This window comes from Melozone crissalis, unplaced genomic scaffold (genome assembly GCF_028551555.1).
Source record: "Melozone crissalis strain CALT ecotype California unplaced genomic scaffold, PUWL_Pcris_2 ptg000004l_1, whole genome shotgun sequence".
Taxonomy (NCBI): Eukaryota; Metazoa; Chordata; class Aves; order Passeriformes; family Passerellidae; genus Melozone; species Melozone crissalis.
Genome location: NW_026535782.1, coordinates 27,295,879 through 27,312,037, shown reverse-complemented (window position 1 = coordinate 27,312,037; position 16,159 = coordinate 27,295,879). Strand labels below are relative to the sequence as shown.

The window sequence follows — 16,159 nt, the reverse complement described above, 5'->3', positions numbered from 1 at the left end:
CATCGATGAGGAAGGCAGGGAGGGAAGCTGTTTGGGAAGGGGCTGCGTGGGCAGAGCAGGATGCAGCAGCAAGGAGGAAGGAAGGAGACTAGGCAGCACAGAGGACCAGAGCAAAGCCCTCCCATCACCTTTAGTATCTTTGCTGCATCTCCAGGCAGGGGACAAGCACAGAGGAAAGCAGCTGAAGGCAAAAGGCAGCCAAGAGTTATGAATTTGTGGATGTCTTTTTTGGCAAAACTACGAGTGCTTCATTTTGGGCTGGATGGGACCATTTAATAGCCTGTGATTTTCTTCCTAGGAATAGCATATCATAAATAGCCATGTGGCTCACCAAAAGGTGTTCTATATTTGCCTGATCTCATTGGAGGAACACAGACTGCTGCTCATTTGCTTAAAGAAGTACATACTATTTTAATTATGATTTTCCTGCCATAGCCATTTAGCCATCCAGAAGCACTGAAGAAAATAAAAGGACCTTGTGGTTGTAGATAACCTTCTCTAATACTGAAGGACAATACTTGTTGTGGAAGTTTTACCATTTTTCAAATAGCTTGGTATATCAGTACTACATTTGTTGTTAGGGATCTCATGAGATTTTCAGACCTGCTCCTGCAAGATATCTGGTTTCCAACAGTGCTCTGGATCCAAATACCTCACAAATTTAAATGTTTTAATGAACTGAAGCCAGACGTGGCATGTATCTTAATGTCTTCATTCTCACTAAGGCCATTTGGTCTTTCATCATCCCAAAGGTAACTAGCTGCTCCAGGGTGCACTGAGGATGAACCAAGGGCTTGTTTCTAAAAGCAGAGTATATAGCTTTGAATACCCTGGCAGATGAGATAATAGAAGTGGTATAAAGTAAACTTGAGGCCTTGCTCCATGAGAAGGGAGACCTTGAGTGAGTACCTCAGTGTTGACAGAAAGAGTTTCACTTTAATTTCAGAGCTAAATGGTAACACTTCTATCCCACCTACCTCCTGTAGGACATCTCCTTCCTATCGCACTGTAACCAGCACTGGAGATGTGGGACTTGATCCTCATACTTAGACCTGAAGAATTAATTGTTACCTGGTGAATGTATAAGAAGTAGGCATTTAATCCAAGCTGGCTGCAACTAGTTCTTTTTATGGTTAAGTTCAACTCTCTTGCATTGTTGGTGGTGAAATGATTCACCGCTGTAAAATTTTGTAGGTGGTGGCTGTTCGGACAGGATGCATTGTAGGCGTTAGAAAGAGGACAGGAAGAGCTGTTCTCTGCACAGGCCATCTGCAGGTCACAGAAGGTTACATTTTTAGTGAAGGACAAAAAATGAAAGGCCAGATTCTGTATACTTCCTTGCTCCATCAGTGGTAATGCTGCATCCATGTATCTGGCCTTCCTTGCCCAAGTGTTTGAGTGAAATTCTCTTTGAATATACTGAATTTGAAATCTAGGTTTTAACACTGTAGATTCCACATGTTTTCTTCTCTAATTCTTACTGGGAATTCTTCATGTTGGGCATGTGCTGGATGCCATAAGCTGTGAAGAAAGTAATTCTGCTTTGACAAGTATCTCCCACTTACTCAAGCAAATTGTAAATCAAAAACTGAGAAAAGGGCTTGTGGGGGTCATGGGGCTGGCAGGAGCTGGAGGGTGTTGCATTCTTAAAAAATAAGATTCCAGTGCAGTTTGTTTCCTTTCCAGGGGTGGAATGGTTCAGACCAGCGAGCAGTATGAATTTGTGCACCATGCACTGAGTCTGTATGAAAGCAGACTTTCTGCAGAAGCTGTCCAGTGAAGCCGAAGAGGGTAAAACCAAATGTCAATCTCTTGAGGTAATTTGTTTCATTACCTACCAGCAGCTTCTTCAAGAAGTTTACTGCAGTGGGAAAGACGGCTTTGAGGCCAACTTCTGATAGGATTATGGATGGTTTGGCAAAAGCACAGAGATTGCTGGACCCTCACTATGTATGAATGTATTGCGAGCTTCCCAAAAATGATTTATAAAGAAGGTACTGTACTGAAATTACACATGGATTCTGTGTATGTGTCTAAAGGTGGGTTTAATTCTGTAATGCTGATATCTGCCATATGGAATGTATGTATGTGCTACTGCTGCAGTCAGATGGACATTGGGACTTCTACAGAAGAAATGTTTAACAAGTGTATAAAAGCTTTGACGTTTGCAAACTGTCTTGTGAATGGACTGTCAACTGTACTGTAAAGTGCTATTACTGATTATGTGGTGAGCTTGTTTCTTGGCCACATAATATTCTTGCTGCTAAAATTGCAAGTGTTCAACTATGGATTAAAAAAAGGAGATAATAAAAAAATCTTAAAATCTTGTTTTTGAAAATATTCAAAAGCAGTTAATATTTTATATGGAAATATATGTTCTTCATCCTATTAACTATTAAATGTGTACTTACTGTAGGTCTTACAGAGCAGTTGCAGAGCACAATGTCTGTTATTCAGTGTGTATTTACCCTAAACTGTTGATTGTCTTAGAACATGCTTCTGCTACAGACCTGAATCCAGTGTATTTGTAAATTGTGTAAGTCATTCTACTTTTAAAAGAAACTTTGTAGCATATATTAAATGGTAAGGATTTTAAATCTTTGTCTGTCTTTTATTGACACAGAAATTTTTGCATATGTTGTTTATCTGCTCTATTTCTTTCAGTAAGAGATAGATGCCTTTAGTGATACGGACTCTTCCATGACAGGTTATACAAGAAAGAAAATGCTGCTATGACTGTTTCCTTTATTGCTCAGTAAAAGTTTGTTTTTAAGAGATATGCGAAGTTGGCATTATGGCTTACAGCACTGGGAAGTCTGTTTACAGGGTGTAATGAGTTTTTAATGCAGTGATGTTGACTTTGCTTCATACTGCTAATAAATTACCCTTAATATAAAATATCAACTGAAGTCTCTGTTCTTGCTTAGAGTAGTTAATGCACACACACTCTTGTACCCCTATAAACAGGCTCAGTCCAGCACAATTTGGACAGCCTCCACCATGGCTTCAGACCACTTGGGAACCAATCTAGAGGGCACAGGCAATCCCCAGCTGACATGGAGCAAGGTGCACCACCTGATGGAAAGGCAAACCCAGCATCACTTGATTCCTCAGGGGGAGTTTCTGTAAGACCTGGTACAGATGCCAGAGCTTTGCCTCCTCCTCTTCCTCTTCCTCCCCAACCTCCACTTGGCTTTTAGAACTTGTAGAGTTAGAAATATATTGAGATCTTGCTTGATTGTGTACAGTTACAAAAAATACATGTTTTTCCTTGGATAATATAGAACATACTTAGTCAGCACCATCCAGGTGACCTGTAGATTTGTAATAGTTCACATGCAACACATTACACAAAAGTATGATCCCCTTTCTTTTAGTCTAACGAGATTCAATAAAATCTCTTTTAATTTCCCAGGTGCTTGAAAACTTCTCTTTTGCTTGTATTTTTCCAAAATAAATCAACTAGTAAACTGAAGAATCATATTAAAAGGACAAAGTACTGTAAAACCCCCCAAAACAATTGAATAGAAGGAAGTGCTCGTCACTGACTTTTTCCCCCGTGAAGGCACATTTCCTTCCTAGCCTTCGCTTCACTTATCTGAGGTGGGTTTTTTTAAGAGAAGCATGGGGAGTTGCTAGAGGGAAAATGGATTCTTTATTTCACGTCCTGGTTTCTACCTGTCTTGCCTTGACAATCTCAGGTAAGTGTCTCTCCCCACTTCCCCTCTGCTGAATTGCTCTTTCTGCCACTGAGCAGAGCCCTCCGGCACAGCCGGTGACTTAAAAAAACCGAGTCACCTCTTCTCTGGGCTTCATACCAGAGGAATGAGGGCAGGGCCAACACAGCCCATTCTGTTTAGATTCCTTTCCAAAGGAAAATAAACTGCCTTCTTTGCTGGAAATACATCTTTTTTTTAAGAAGATCTTCTGATAGACAATCCAGGAGCTGAGTTTTTGGGACAAATGCTTCAGACAGGAGATGCCTGTCTTTTATTCATACTTTATGAAACTTCAGAGACAAGAACTTTCTATAATGCTTAGTTAGAAAATTCCCAGGTCTGTAAAAACAGGGGAATGACAATATCAATTGAGGGAAATTAATACACATTTGGTTTAGCACTTGGTAACTAATGGGGCTGGAAATGTTTGAGTAACTGAGATTAAAAACAAAGAAAAACCTAAACATGATATGGCAGGGAGGCTGCATTTGAAATAACCAGTTCTGTGTTCTGTAACAAGTATGCGTTTTGCATTGGTAGCTTTGTGGGGTTTTGATTAATGCACCGTAATTTTCTTCATTTGAGTAGCTGGTGTTGATCTTTAAGTGTGGTGACACAGAGAGCTAATCTTACGTGAATTGGAATGGTCACAAAGCTAACAGCTAGAGACTTTGGAATAAATCCAGTAAAACAGATGTGCTTCCTACCAGTAAAGAACCTCCATTCCTGTAACACAGGCATTGAGAGATTCATCAATTTATGAATATCCTCCTACGTTTCCCTCAGAAACATCATGAATTTTACTAAAACAACTTTTAGGCAGTAAATTATATTTTTAAAAGTCTGTGTTGTAAAACTGAAACAGAGACTGAGAATTCATGTGGACATGTTTGCTTTCCAGCAGGGGAAATGAGGGACTGATGTTTGAATTTAATAGTTCTTGGATTTCTTTTATATCCAGTTTAATTTTTTCTTATTTTTATGTATAATGAAGGTCAAGATAACCTTGCCACAATAGCTTGGGGTTTTGAATTTTCATTATTTATGTTACCAGCACATGCATCGCGTGGGTGTTGTGTTTGGAGGGTTTTTTAAAAATAGGTTCAACTTATGGAAGTTTCATGAAAAGTTCAACACACAGAAAGTGAGAAGAGAAATTTATTTGCTGATGTATTTTAAATCATTGATAATTTGCTTTTTTTCAAGTAAATGTGTACATCAATCGTGTTTTTCTGGAATTTTCCTTTTCCAGAAGGGTTTCTGATTATCCATGTCCAGAAACAGCAGTGTCTTTCAGAAAAGAGAGGAGTCATTATGGAAAAGTGCAATATGACTGACCTGAACCAGAAGTGGCAGTGGATGGCAGATGACAGGCTTCTCCATGTGAAGTCTGCCCAGTGCCTGAGCATCTCCACACGCTCTGCTCTGTCGTCTCGCAGCATCACCGTTGATTGTCCCCAGGCAGTCAGGTGGAATTGCCACGAGGATGGGCTCCTGAAGGTGGCCAACAGCTCCCTTTTCCTCACAAAACAAGGTCAGAAGGTCATGGCCAAGCGGAGTAAAAAATACCTTCATACATGGATGCAGCTAAAAGCCAGCGAGACGGGAAAGCCTGTTTATGTAAATCTGTGCTCAAAGCAAGGTGAGTTATTCCTTCAAGAAAATATCCTGGGAGTTTTGGTAACAAAAATGTCTCTGTTATGCTAACTCAAATCTGAAAAATTATGATATTTTATTCATACAGAAGAATGTTTTTCACAGTTGAAAAGCATTTTGAGAACTATTAAAGAACAGCTGAAATGAGTGCTGTCTTTCTCACAACTGGTGAAGTTTTTAATCTACTTTATATTTTCAGGATGTCTCTCATTTTGTCTACTCCCAATCTTTGGATCAATGAGCTTATATGTAACCTCAGCTCACTATTAGTGTGTCATTTCCTTTTTCCATTTCTAAACTATGGATACTGATTCCTAGTACTTTTCAAAAATGTAGATGCAAAGTTCTCCTCCCCATTCATTTTATCATACAAATACAGATCCAATCTGTCAAGAGCAAAAAGACATCTGAAAATCAAACACAATTCTTTCTCTGATTAACCTAAATGCATTATTAGAACAGTCATGGCTTACACATTTGCATGTTTACTCAGTGTAATTTTGCTCTTAGATGCCACATACATGAGAGCACTCAAAATCCTGAGAATAATGAACTGAATTGAAAGTCTCAGAAATTCTTGGAATAGTACCTTGAAATGCAAAGGTCTGTGCACATACCTACAGATATACCTACAGTATATCTGTGCAGTAGTGGGTTTCCATATCTGTGACAAAATGGAAGGTACAGTGGTTGGAATACTGCTTGATAATGCTTTCTTCAATGTCCCGTTGTTGATCTTTCCTGGCAAAGATGTTGATATTATTCTGGTGCAGTATTAAGCAATTCTTCACAGTAAATAAGAACAACCTACAGGCATCTTTTAGTGTTAACTCGTCTTCACAGGGTTAAAAAAAAAAGTTTTATGACTCAAAACTGTTTCATATGTCCAAGTTTTCAGAATGTTTAAACCAAATCCTCATTCTTTCTAAACTCCTAGTTATTGTAAGGCAGGGTACCATTTTTCAGCAAATTTGCACTTGCAGAACTCTGCTCATAGGACCAGGACTACTCACCTGAGTGGAGGCATGAAAGGATAGCTTGCAGAACCAGGGAATGGAAAAGTGGCCATGATACTATCCCAGCCCTCACATATATGTTAGAGATTAAAAAGGCAAAATCATTTGAAGTCCTGTGGGATGCAAATGGCTTGCATATTCAAAGACACTATGAATAGTTCAGATGAGGTGCACAGGTAGTGTTATTTCCTTTGGATGGAGTGTGGCCTAACAAAGTTAAAGTAACCTTACACACTTTTCTTAATCATCCCCAGAGGAGAAGCAATTTAAGACCAATAAGTACTAAGACAATTGTCATGAGATATTAAAGCACCTTCTCATTTTTTACTGTGTTCAGTTCTTAAATGAATTTGCCTTGATTTTCCGGCCTGTAAATCCTTTCTAAGAGTGTTACTTACCTTATTTTTGACAGCTCTGGGAAGCTCTGCTGAAAAACCAACAAAATATTGTAATCCTCAATATCCAACTAAGAATTTTAGGAATATAAGAAGCTCATAAAGTGGAAGTACTGTTAAGAGATTAATTTTCCAAATAGTAGTAAGTACTGTGATAACAATATCTAATGCCCCCAGTTCTGGTCATGGCATCCATATGCATGTGAAAATCTTCAATGCTAAATGTGTAAAATTAGTCTTCCAAGAACATCTATCTGCTTTCAGTAGAAGCAGAAGTGGATCAGCCTAAAATAGCATATTTTGTCTATATTTAGCTAAGGTAGTAAAAATTGAGCAAAATCTTTGGAGCTGAAATGGCTGCAAGTTTTTCTACTCCTGACTAAGACCACATTTTGCTATAATTTACCCTCTATTTTCACAGTACTCATAAAAAGAGTTCTCTTTTTGCATGGGACTAGCTCACTGAATTGCACCCAAACATCACCCCAGATAGAGTAGAAGCTCCAAACCCAATAACTGAACTACCTTTTATTCTGGACCTTACTCAAACATCAAACATTATTCTTCTGGGCCTGGGGAAAATCTGAACTTGGATTTGGATTTGGATTTCAAATCATCCATCTGAGATGTGTTTGGATTTACATGTTTTGTGACAGTCCTGACCTAAATGACTGTTTGTGGAAACCAGGATCAATTTGGGAATGTAACCCTCTCTGCTCACTCAGAGGTAATTCCAAATCTAGCAGCACACAGTCCTTCTCACACGAACTCATGTTTGAATCTGGCCTCCAGCTGAGATAGCTAACATGAAGAATGGTCGTAAGGTATTAATATCCCTTGAGAAAGTAAGACTTCATTTCCCACCAAATTCATGAGGACATTGTGGGCAGAGAGAGAAAAATCTCTGTAATGCTAAAGCCTTCTGTTTACCAGCCCACTGTTGGGTTCAGAGCTTCTCTAAGCTCAGAAACCAGGAGAAGGAACAGGAATGGAAACAGGCAAGAGGAAAAGATGGGGCAGTTGAAGAGGTAGAAGGCAGGATGACTGAAAAAGAACAAAGAATGTTGCATGTAAATAACACTTGTGGAACAAATGTCCACCATTAATGCTGACAGACTAACACTGATGTCACTTCTGAACTGCTTAGTAATTCTTCCAAGCTTATTTTGTTCTGGGTAGGTTAATTTCAATAAAATATCCAATTAAGAACAGATGCAATGCTATGTGGCATCTTGAATACTACCAGCAAACCTCAAAACCACTGCTGACCAAAAATTATTCACTAAGCAGGGAATTACTTCAAATGAGTAGACACAAGGCCAAGCTGTATGCTGCAGTTATGCACTGAGCTCTAGAAACTGTCACACAGGCTCTAGAGCAGTCTGGATACAGAAGGTGACAGTAACTGTTTTGTAATATGATGTTCTTCATTGCATTTCTCTTCTATCATATCATACATGATAGGGACAACCCTAGAGCTGTGGATATCAAGGCATTCAAAAAAAGTAGCTGATTTTGTGGAGGGTTTACTTACAGCTGTGTGCCAAGCACTGAAGAACCATAGTGGAATCTACAAAGATATAAAACATATTGGATAAGGAATTCAAATAACAACTAGAACATCTTTCTATCTCTTGTTTGTTTCCAGCCTGAAATAGACAAAATACCGGATACGAGGTATGAGCTGAAGTCTGATGTGCCATCTGATGTTCATGCTGTTCCTTCCCCCTTTTCTAGCCTCAGTTCTTATCTGGGATCATTTCTTTCACATAAGCTTCTCTCTTCCCCTTATGCCCCTTTCAGTTTAGCTGCTTCATAATCAGAACTTCAGCTAATTAAGTTCGCATCCACTGCTGATGCTTCAGTGGCTGAGATGGAGCACAGAAGAGACCAGAGCAGTGCACACTCCAAGCGTGCTCTGAGCCACTGGAGCAGCAGTAGCAACTGCAGAACATGGCAAGGGAAGACACAGGCTTCTTCTTGGGACTCTTGGGAAGGTGGAAAAGCACCAAAGAAAGATGGCAGAAGCACAGAAAAGGGAGAAACGCTTACCTATTTTTGAAATAATGCAAATTAAATATCTTTAGGCTTTAAGCTTTCCACACTTTTAGTGTTTGTAGATACTGCAATAATCCATACATAAGTTCACTACGAGTTGTAATTTTTTGTGTGTGAAACTTTTACAATTTTCTTCAGGATAAATTAGAACAGTGATAAACAATATTTTCATTCCACCTTTAAGTTGACCCAAAATAGTTTTTCCTAAAATACATTTACTGAAATTCATTTTAATCTCTCCAAGTTATTTTATAGGGTTTTCTAAGCATAAGATTTTGCTAACACATATGTGAACCCATGAAATATCAAAAATTACTTGAATCTTCTTTCTTGGGTCAAAGAAATACACGGCTAACCACTTCTGCTGAGCTTCACCTAGTTAAGGAGAGGCATCAATGTCAGATCCTTGGACATAATTTCAAGACTGTACAAAATCCAATAGTATACTGATGGAAGCTCAGAGATAAATATGGGTTTAGATTTTCTAAAAATAAAGGGAGAAATCTGCAATGTAGCCTAGGTCCTTGTGTTTTGTAAATTTTTAAAGCCTCAATGAGGCATAGCACAAAGAATATAGAACAAAACCAGCTCAGTTACTTTCATAGGGGAAAAAAATGGAACAATAGGCACAGCTTCCCAGAGCAATCAGGCATGTCCTGCTTTATGATTTTGTCTGCTAGTGCTAACAACTTTACTGGTATTTTTCATTATTACATTCTCTCTATTTTGTGTGGACCTTCATGTGGGTTTGAACTTTCAGGTGTCTAAATGTAGGTGTCTGAAGGAAGGGATTGTTTCACTTACCTCAACAAGGTGCTTTTTGTCATTTGAGATGCTCCACAGTATTCCACATGATCTCTGGCTGCCAGCCCAGAAAGACACGGGTCTCTCATAAGTGTTATGAGAGCCTGGGCAGATGCCTCAGGTGCCCCAGGGCAGTTCAGATTCCACTAGGTTTAGGCAGCTGAACCAAGACCTAGGTGTCTATGTAATTCCTGCATAGCTGAGCTCTCTTCAGTAGAGGTGTAATCCATGGAGTTAGTGGAATCTAGATGCCCCTTCCAGTGACCAAAAATCCACTTCAGGGTAAGCTGGAACTACTCATAGTGTCAGAAATAGGGGTGGTACAGCAATGGTGTTGTTATCATAGTTATATGGATGTTCTGCTACCACTGATGCTGAAAGAACCTTTCAGTGGCTACTTCAGCATTTCAAAAACAAGCAAGTAAAACAGCAGCTCAGGATTAGACTGGAGTTTGGAGACATTCAACCTCTCTGACATAAGATACAAATGATACTAACTTCTACAACATCCAAATAAAGGAAGAAAAAATTTTTAAGCAGCACAGATGTTGCAGGTTTTAAAAGTCACGTTGAATGGGAAAGTAAGGACATTCAAAGAATTTTGTTTTTCTTTCATACTCCAACATACAACAGAAATCTGAATTATGCTTCTTTTATTTACAAGTAGTTAGGTAAAAAGATAATTCATTTTGTCCTGCACATAAAGAGATCTTTAACAACCCCTTCTTGTTTCAAGTCTTGCAGAGAGTTAGATGCAGTTTTATGGAGTATTTTGTATCTCATACACTAAATATCTGATTCAATTATGTTTCACTATCAGTTCAGCCTTACTTTTCTGAAACTACGCTCTAATAGAGTAGGCAGATCAGTACAATGTGAGCTATTTCAGAAAGCTGCACTGTGCCAGCTCAGCTAAGGCTGAAAGCACCACTGTAGGGTTCTCAGCTCTTGACAACTAACCAGCACTTTTGCTGTTCCTACATGGAAATGTATGGCAGTCCCTTCCTTGTCAGCAGCCTGCTGCTGTGTGGGTGAATGGGGTTTGCAGTACACTCCATGGATGAAATATGCACTTAGTCAGAACATCATCATTTCTCCTGGGTGTGCTACTGATTATTACAATATTATGTTCACACACTGTATATCATGCAGCTACTAGCGATCAACATCAGTGTCAGTGCTGCTGTCCTGTTCCCAAGAACAGTTTTATGATCGATTTCCAAAGATGCTTCTGGAACAATGCTAAACACATCTGAAAAATAGCAGTGTTGAGATTTCTGTGTACTTCACAAATGTCCAGAGAGGAGGTGAGTTTTTTCTGGTTAAAAAATTTGGAACTCAAGTTGTGTAGAAATGTGCTACATGGGCCTTATAATATGCAATTTTCTTTTTTAAGTACTACTGAAAAAGGGATGTGAGGGTCCTTATGCTAGGATCACAATAGTGGCTTTACTTATAATATAAACATGAATTCTGACTTTCTTAAAGTGGGTAACAGATATGAACCCCATTAGTCAGTCCACTGTAGGATATATGGAAAACACTGGTACATATATCTGAAGTTCCAGTGTGGCATAGTTCTGTACACAAGTCACTTCTACCCACAGGTTACAGGTAACAGACTGAAACCAGTATTTTCTGGGAAAGATCCTTTAGCTCGAAACCCAGAATAGCCTGAAGCTTATTAACATGAAAGGTTGGGTCATGCAGTGACCAAATGCTTGTTCATGGGATCTCTGTGGGATGGTGGAACTTTTCTGAGGACCAAGTGTTTTGCTTCCAGGACTGTTGAGCTCTCCCCTCAGCTCCTGCACCAAGAATGCCAGTTATTCCCTGGCTGCTGAGTCCCATAAATGTCACTGGCAGCACCAGCTTCCTTTTATGGAGGAGCAGCTTTCCTAAAGCACAATTGCACTGGAATGCAAATGCCTTCCTGCTGGAATCACTGCTATTTTTCTGTAAATTAAGCTAAGATTTTTTTGTGTGTGTGTTTTCATGTTGGGTGTGTAAATATATACTTAGAAACCCAAATGTGTGAGGTTTTTCTCTAAGAGATTGCTGACTGCAGACATAGCCTCTTTTTGCTGTCTTTCTATCAATGAGTTCTACTTCCTGCTGAAGTAGGAGAGAGATATCTCAGAGACATCTGACAGGCATAGAGCTCTTTCCAAGTCCTTGGGGCTAGGATTTTTAGTTGTCTGCTGTAGACTTTCAGAGACCCACAACAAATGGGATATCTCCAGGAACAATGACTGTCATGGAATCTACACTAAGTCTGGACTTTTGTCAGCTAATGGGTTTGTTGCAGCACCTGATGTCAGCTTGAGCACAAGGTTCCTGTCCTTCTGGTGGGGACCATGAAGGTATGTGACATGGGACCACAGCAGACTCTGCACCTCAGGCTCTCTGCAGGGGGTTATGCAAAAGCAGCAGCATGAAGATGATCATGCAGAGTTGGATGAGACCTGAGGTTTTGATGAAACCCTTCGCACAAGTGTAAGAGAGAAGAATGAGATCTGTAGTATTGTTTTCACTGCCTTGATTTGGAAAAATATTTCATCAACATTTCTTGTAATTTAATACAGACTTGGATTTTTTTTTTTTCCAGAGAAGCACAATTAGATAAAAGGAAAGGAAATATCTCCTCTGGATACCAACCCATTCCAGTAAACTACTACTTTTCAAGAAGTTCCAGAACCATGTACCAGATGAACACATTGTGCTGTCAAGCACAGCAAACACTTGTATGGAAATGTTTCCTACTAGAGTTTTACAATCTCACTTTTCTGTGCAAATCAGAGTGCTGCAAATTTCTTTACATAAACATGTTAACATATATATTTACACATACAAAAACTTGATAATGTTGATTTTGTGGAAGCTCACCCACTGCTCCTTTGGGTAAGAGGTAATCACACCTTGCCCAGCTAAGACATCATAATTGCACACCAATTAATTGCATTTGAAAGCTTCTACTGCAATTTAACCCAGTCACTACTTTGTTTTTAAAGGATTTGTGAGCTAAAATTGTTATAAATGGCAACCAGCCCAGTGGCTCAGCAGCAAAACAAGGTTCTGTGATGCTGGAGACCCCAGTTCAAGGACAGACAAAATGTCTTGGGCATTGAGCCAACACACGCTAGCTGTGCTACAGCAATGGCCGGGCAGCTTTTTGTGAGAAGGGGCCAGTGAGTAATTCCAATAGTTTAGCTGAAATGTGATGCTACCAGATGTAGAGGCCACCACAGCTTGAACCCTGCCCTCACTGCCACAAAGAAAGGATATTAAATACATACCAATGGGGAGGAAGAGCCATGAAAATGTGGAGGAAAAATGTGTAGTAAAATCTTTCCTGAGCTCTAATTGCAACTTTGGCTTTCTCTGAAGGATACGTGACTAAAAAAGCGAACCCACTGCCATATTTACAGATACTTTAGTTGAGGGATAGATCATTAACTGAGCCTTGGGAAGGCAGCAGTCATGGACTAGCATGGGGTCAGCACAGGACTGATTTTAGAAAGCAAGAGAAATGTTCATGTGGGCACAAGGAACTTGAACACATACGTTGAGAAAAAAATTGTCTTGAAAAAATTATCTTGAAAAATTGTACTGAACAAAGTCTTGTTTTAAACTTACACCAACAAAAGGCAGAAGTGAATCTGGCCCATGCACTTAGAAAGGAGGTGAGAGGGCTGACAATATGACTATGTGCCATTTGATAGATACAAGTAAGTGGAAAAGTTGCAAATGAAAAAAACTGTGCCATTAATGGCAAAGTACAAACTTTCTCTTCCTTTTGGAATCACTGACAGACTATATTTAAAATGAATGGTATGAGTGTTCAGGGATATTATTTTTTTCTGATTGTGTTTCTGAGGCTTTGGTATTGATGCAAAAACACGTTTGCATTGAAAACAGAAAACCGATAGAACTGACAGGTGTACTTGGAACTACTTGGAAGTTGTATCAGCCACATTTATTGATCTAATTAATTGTTTATAAAAATGTTAAGGTGATTTTAATAATTTTCCTTTGTTTGTTTTAGATCTCCAAGATGCAGACACTTCTGTGTGGAGTACTAGAACTACATACTCCTCTTCAAGTGCTATTACTTCTAGGCCTGAAAATGTGTTGAAGAGTAGCACAGAGATGTTCATCAGAAATGTGACTGAACACTTCAGTAAAAATCCCATTGAAAACCTCTACTTTGACTTGAAATCTGCAGTAACAGAGAAAGCCTGGATTCAAACAACCACTCTTCAGTACTCTAGCACTACAGAAGAGGTAAGACAGAAGAATTACTGATTTTTATAAAGCCTGCTCCACTCTGTGGAGCCTGATAGCTATTACAAGTGGGCTTAAAAAACAACAAACCAAAACCTGCAACAAACTATACAAAGGACTAAGCTTTGTTCTTTTCCTGGTGGAATGCTTTGTTTTGATGTTCATGCTGACAGTGTCCTTTGCTAGAAGCATAGCTGCAGAAAAATTCTGCCTCTTCCGTACAGCCCAGTCCTGGTGCAAATGTTGCATTGGGAGAAGTACAAGGGAAATTATCAGGATATGTGAGAAGCAATGGAAAGCTCCTGGATGTGGCAGGACCCACAGAAGCCTGGATATCTGCTCTCAGTGACTCAGGCTCTGGTATTGATTGTTGTATGATGTGAGGGTCTAGCTCTAATTACATGCTAAGAATTACAGTATGCAATGCCCTTATTTACAGATGATTACATATATTGTTTACAGATCAAAGCAAGAGAAATCCAAATGCTTTAACTGGCCTCGAAAGGAACCCTGGCCTTGGCCATGGTCAGCTTATCTACTGGCTGATAGGCAGAGTGGAAACACACAGACACTTCTTGGTCTCTGCTCTGCCCGGCCACAAACTGCCCTGGCAGAGAAGGTGAATGGGGCTGCCTGCCCAGCTGTAGAAGGAGCACATGGCAGGCCATTTGCTCCAAATCAATTTCCAGTCTTCCTTTTCTGCAAGACTCAGTTCAGTAATGCGAGAACAAATCTGGAATCACCACTGGCAAAATGTGTACAGGCAGTTAGAACTAAAACATGCAGGACATTCATTACTGGTCCCTGTACCACTATTATCACGTAGTGGTTTAGAACTGAAAATCCCTAAATTCCCTGTGGCTTATCTTCCAGGGGACCACACTACACTCAGTGTATTGGGGCAGGCAAACATGCTTCAGTTACTACTTTTTGTTGAAGTGGATAAGACTAAGAAATGTATTTTATGTTTGGGAAGGCTGTGGACAGTGTCAGGGTCCACAAACTTAATGGATTATGGACCCCAACACTGCTGTTCTGATGCTGACAAGGGAAAGGGACTGAGCCAAGGATGGGCACACTGCACCCCTTTCCATGGCTGATGCAGTTCTTTCTAAATATCATCTTTCTGGCTCAGTGCATGCAGGCTGAGCTTGTTTCCTCATGCCCTCTGTTCATTTGCATTCCTCCTGCACAGAATACTTGTTCTTTCCAAATGGAGATGTCCTATAAAAACAAGTATTACCCAAATTGCCTCCAACACTACTACTACATAATCCTGCCAAAGCAAGAGAAATGGCACCATTTTAACAGAAACTACTGCCTCTTGTATTTCTACCCCACTTGTTCCTGAATCACAACATTTGCACTGAACAAGCTGCTTAGGTCAAAACTTTCAAACCAGAATTCTGATGATAAGCTGTCTAAGTATATCTATGAGAAAAAAATCAGCAGTCGCTTTCTCTTGTAACCTCCAACTGTCTCTGGACATTTGAATCTAGATATACCAATTTAGACACAGAAACTTAAAATCTTTGGCCTCCCTCTCTGTTTTCCAGTCTTCAGAGTAGAGTTAAAAACATTTTTGTCAAGCTTCAGGGATGTTTAAAGGATTAATTGGATTTAACACAATACTTTGAAAACACATACACTAAGTGCTGAGTATTGTTGTGAGGAAGACAATACCTTCTATGAAGTGCATTTGCCCAGGCTGAGGCCTCTTGTTTGCAGAAGTAAAGCCATGTTGTTATTTGGCTGTGCACATACCCATTTTGGGGGGGACAATAGTGACATTTCAATTGAACAAAATGTTTGGTTTAGGGCTGCCTTGGATTTCAAGTAAAACTGCAGCTTGCACTTTGAATCCATGACAAAAGCTATGCAAAGCCCATTTCCTCTTGATTAGAGAGACAGAGAGGTTGGTGTTAAAAAAAAAAAAAAGTCAGGAAACCTTGGGAAAGTGTCTGAAAGGGACTTTGGGGCCTGCTATTAGAGACACGTCCGGCAACTCCCAAAACTCACTTCCAGTTCTTTTTTCAGTTTAATTAGTTTCTTGGCTTGCCACACAGGTCAGTAAGTGTTAAAGGCTGTGTGACTGCTGATTTACTAAAAGCCCATTTATTCAATACTAGTCTGGAAATAATTACTTGTGGCATTATGTTGGCTATTCTATATAAATATATTGCCACCAGTGACTGATGAACCCCTCATGTTTTATTCTAGGGCTGGC

The 16,159-nt window shown here is 39.6% G+C and overlaps 2 protein-coding genes across 4 annotated transcripts in view; both read left to right on the top strand.

Annotated features, from left to right (window-relative positions):
• The window catches only part of PTPRR (protein tyrosine phosphatase receptor type R), a 138,751-nt gene extending 135,847 nt beyond the window's left edge, over window positions 1-2,904 (top strand). For all 3 annotated transcript variants that reach the window (XM_054276267.1, XM_054276275.1, XM_054276283.1), the window contains exon 14: window positions 1,687-2,904. In XM_054276267.1, coding sequence (XP_054132242.1) covers window positions 1,687-1,780 — 94 coding nt within the window. In that variant the 3' untranslated portion in view covers window positions 1,781-2,904. The remainder of the gene's footprint in view (window positions 1-1,686) is intronic.
• Window positions 2,905-3,646: 742 nt separating this feature from the next.
• PTPRB (protein tyrosine phosphatase receptor type B) overlaps window positions 3,647-16,159 on the top strand; it is a 62,647-nt gene continuing 50,134 nt past the window's right edge. Inside the window, exons 1-3 of the mRNA XM_054273194.1 lie at window positions 3,647-3,701; window positions 4,972-5,361; window positions 13,694-13,932. Coding sequence (XP_054129169.1) covers window positions 3,647-3,701; window positions 4,972-5,361; window positions 13,694-13,932 — 684 coding nt within the window. The remainder of the gene's footprint in view (window positions 3,702-4,971; window positions 5,362-13,693; window positions 13,933-16,159) is intronic.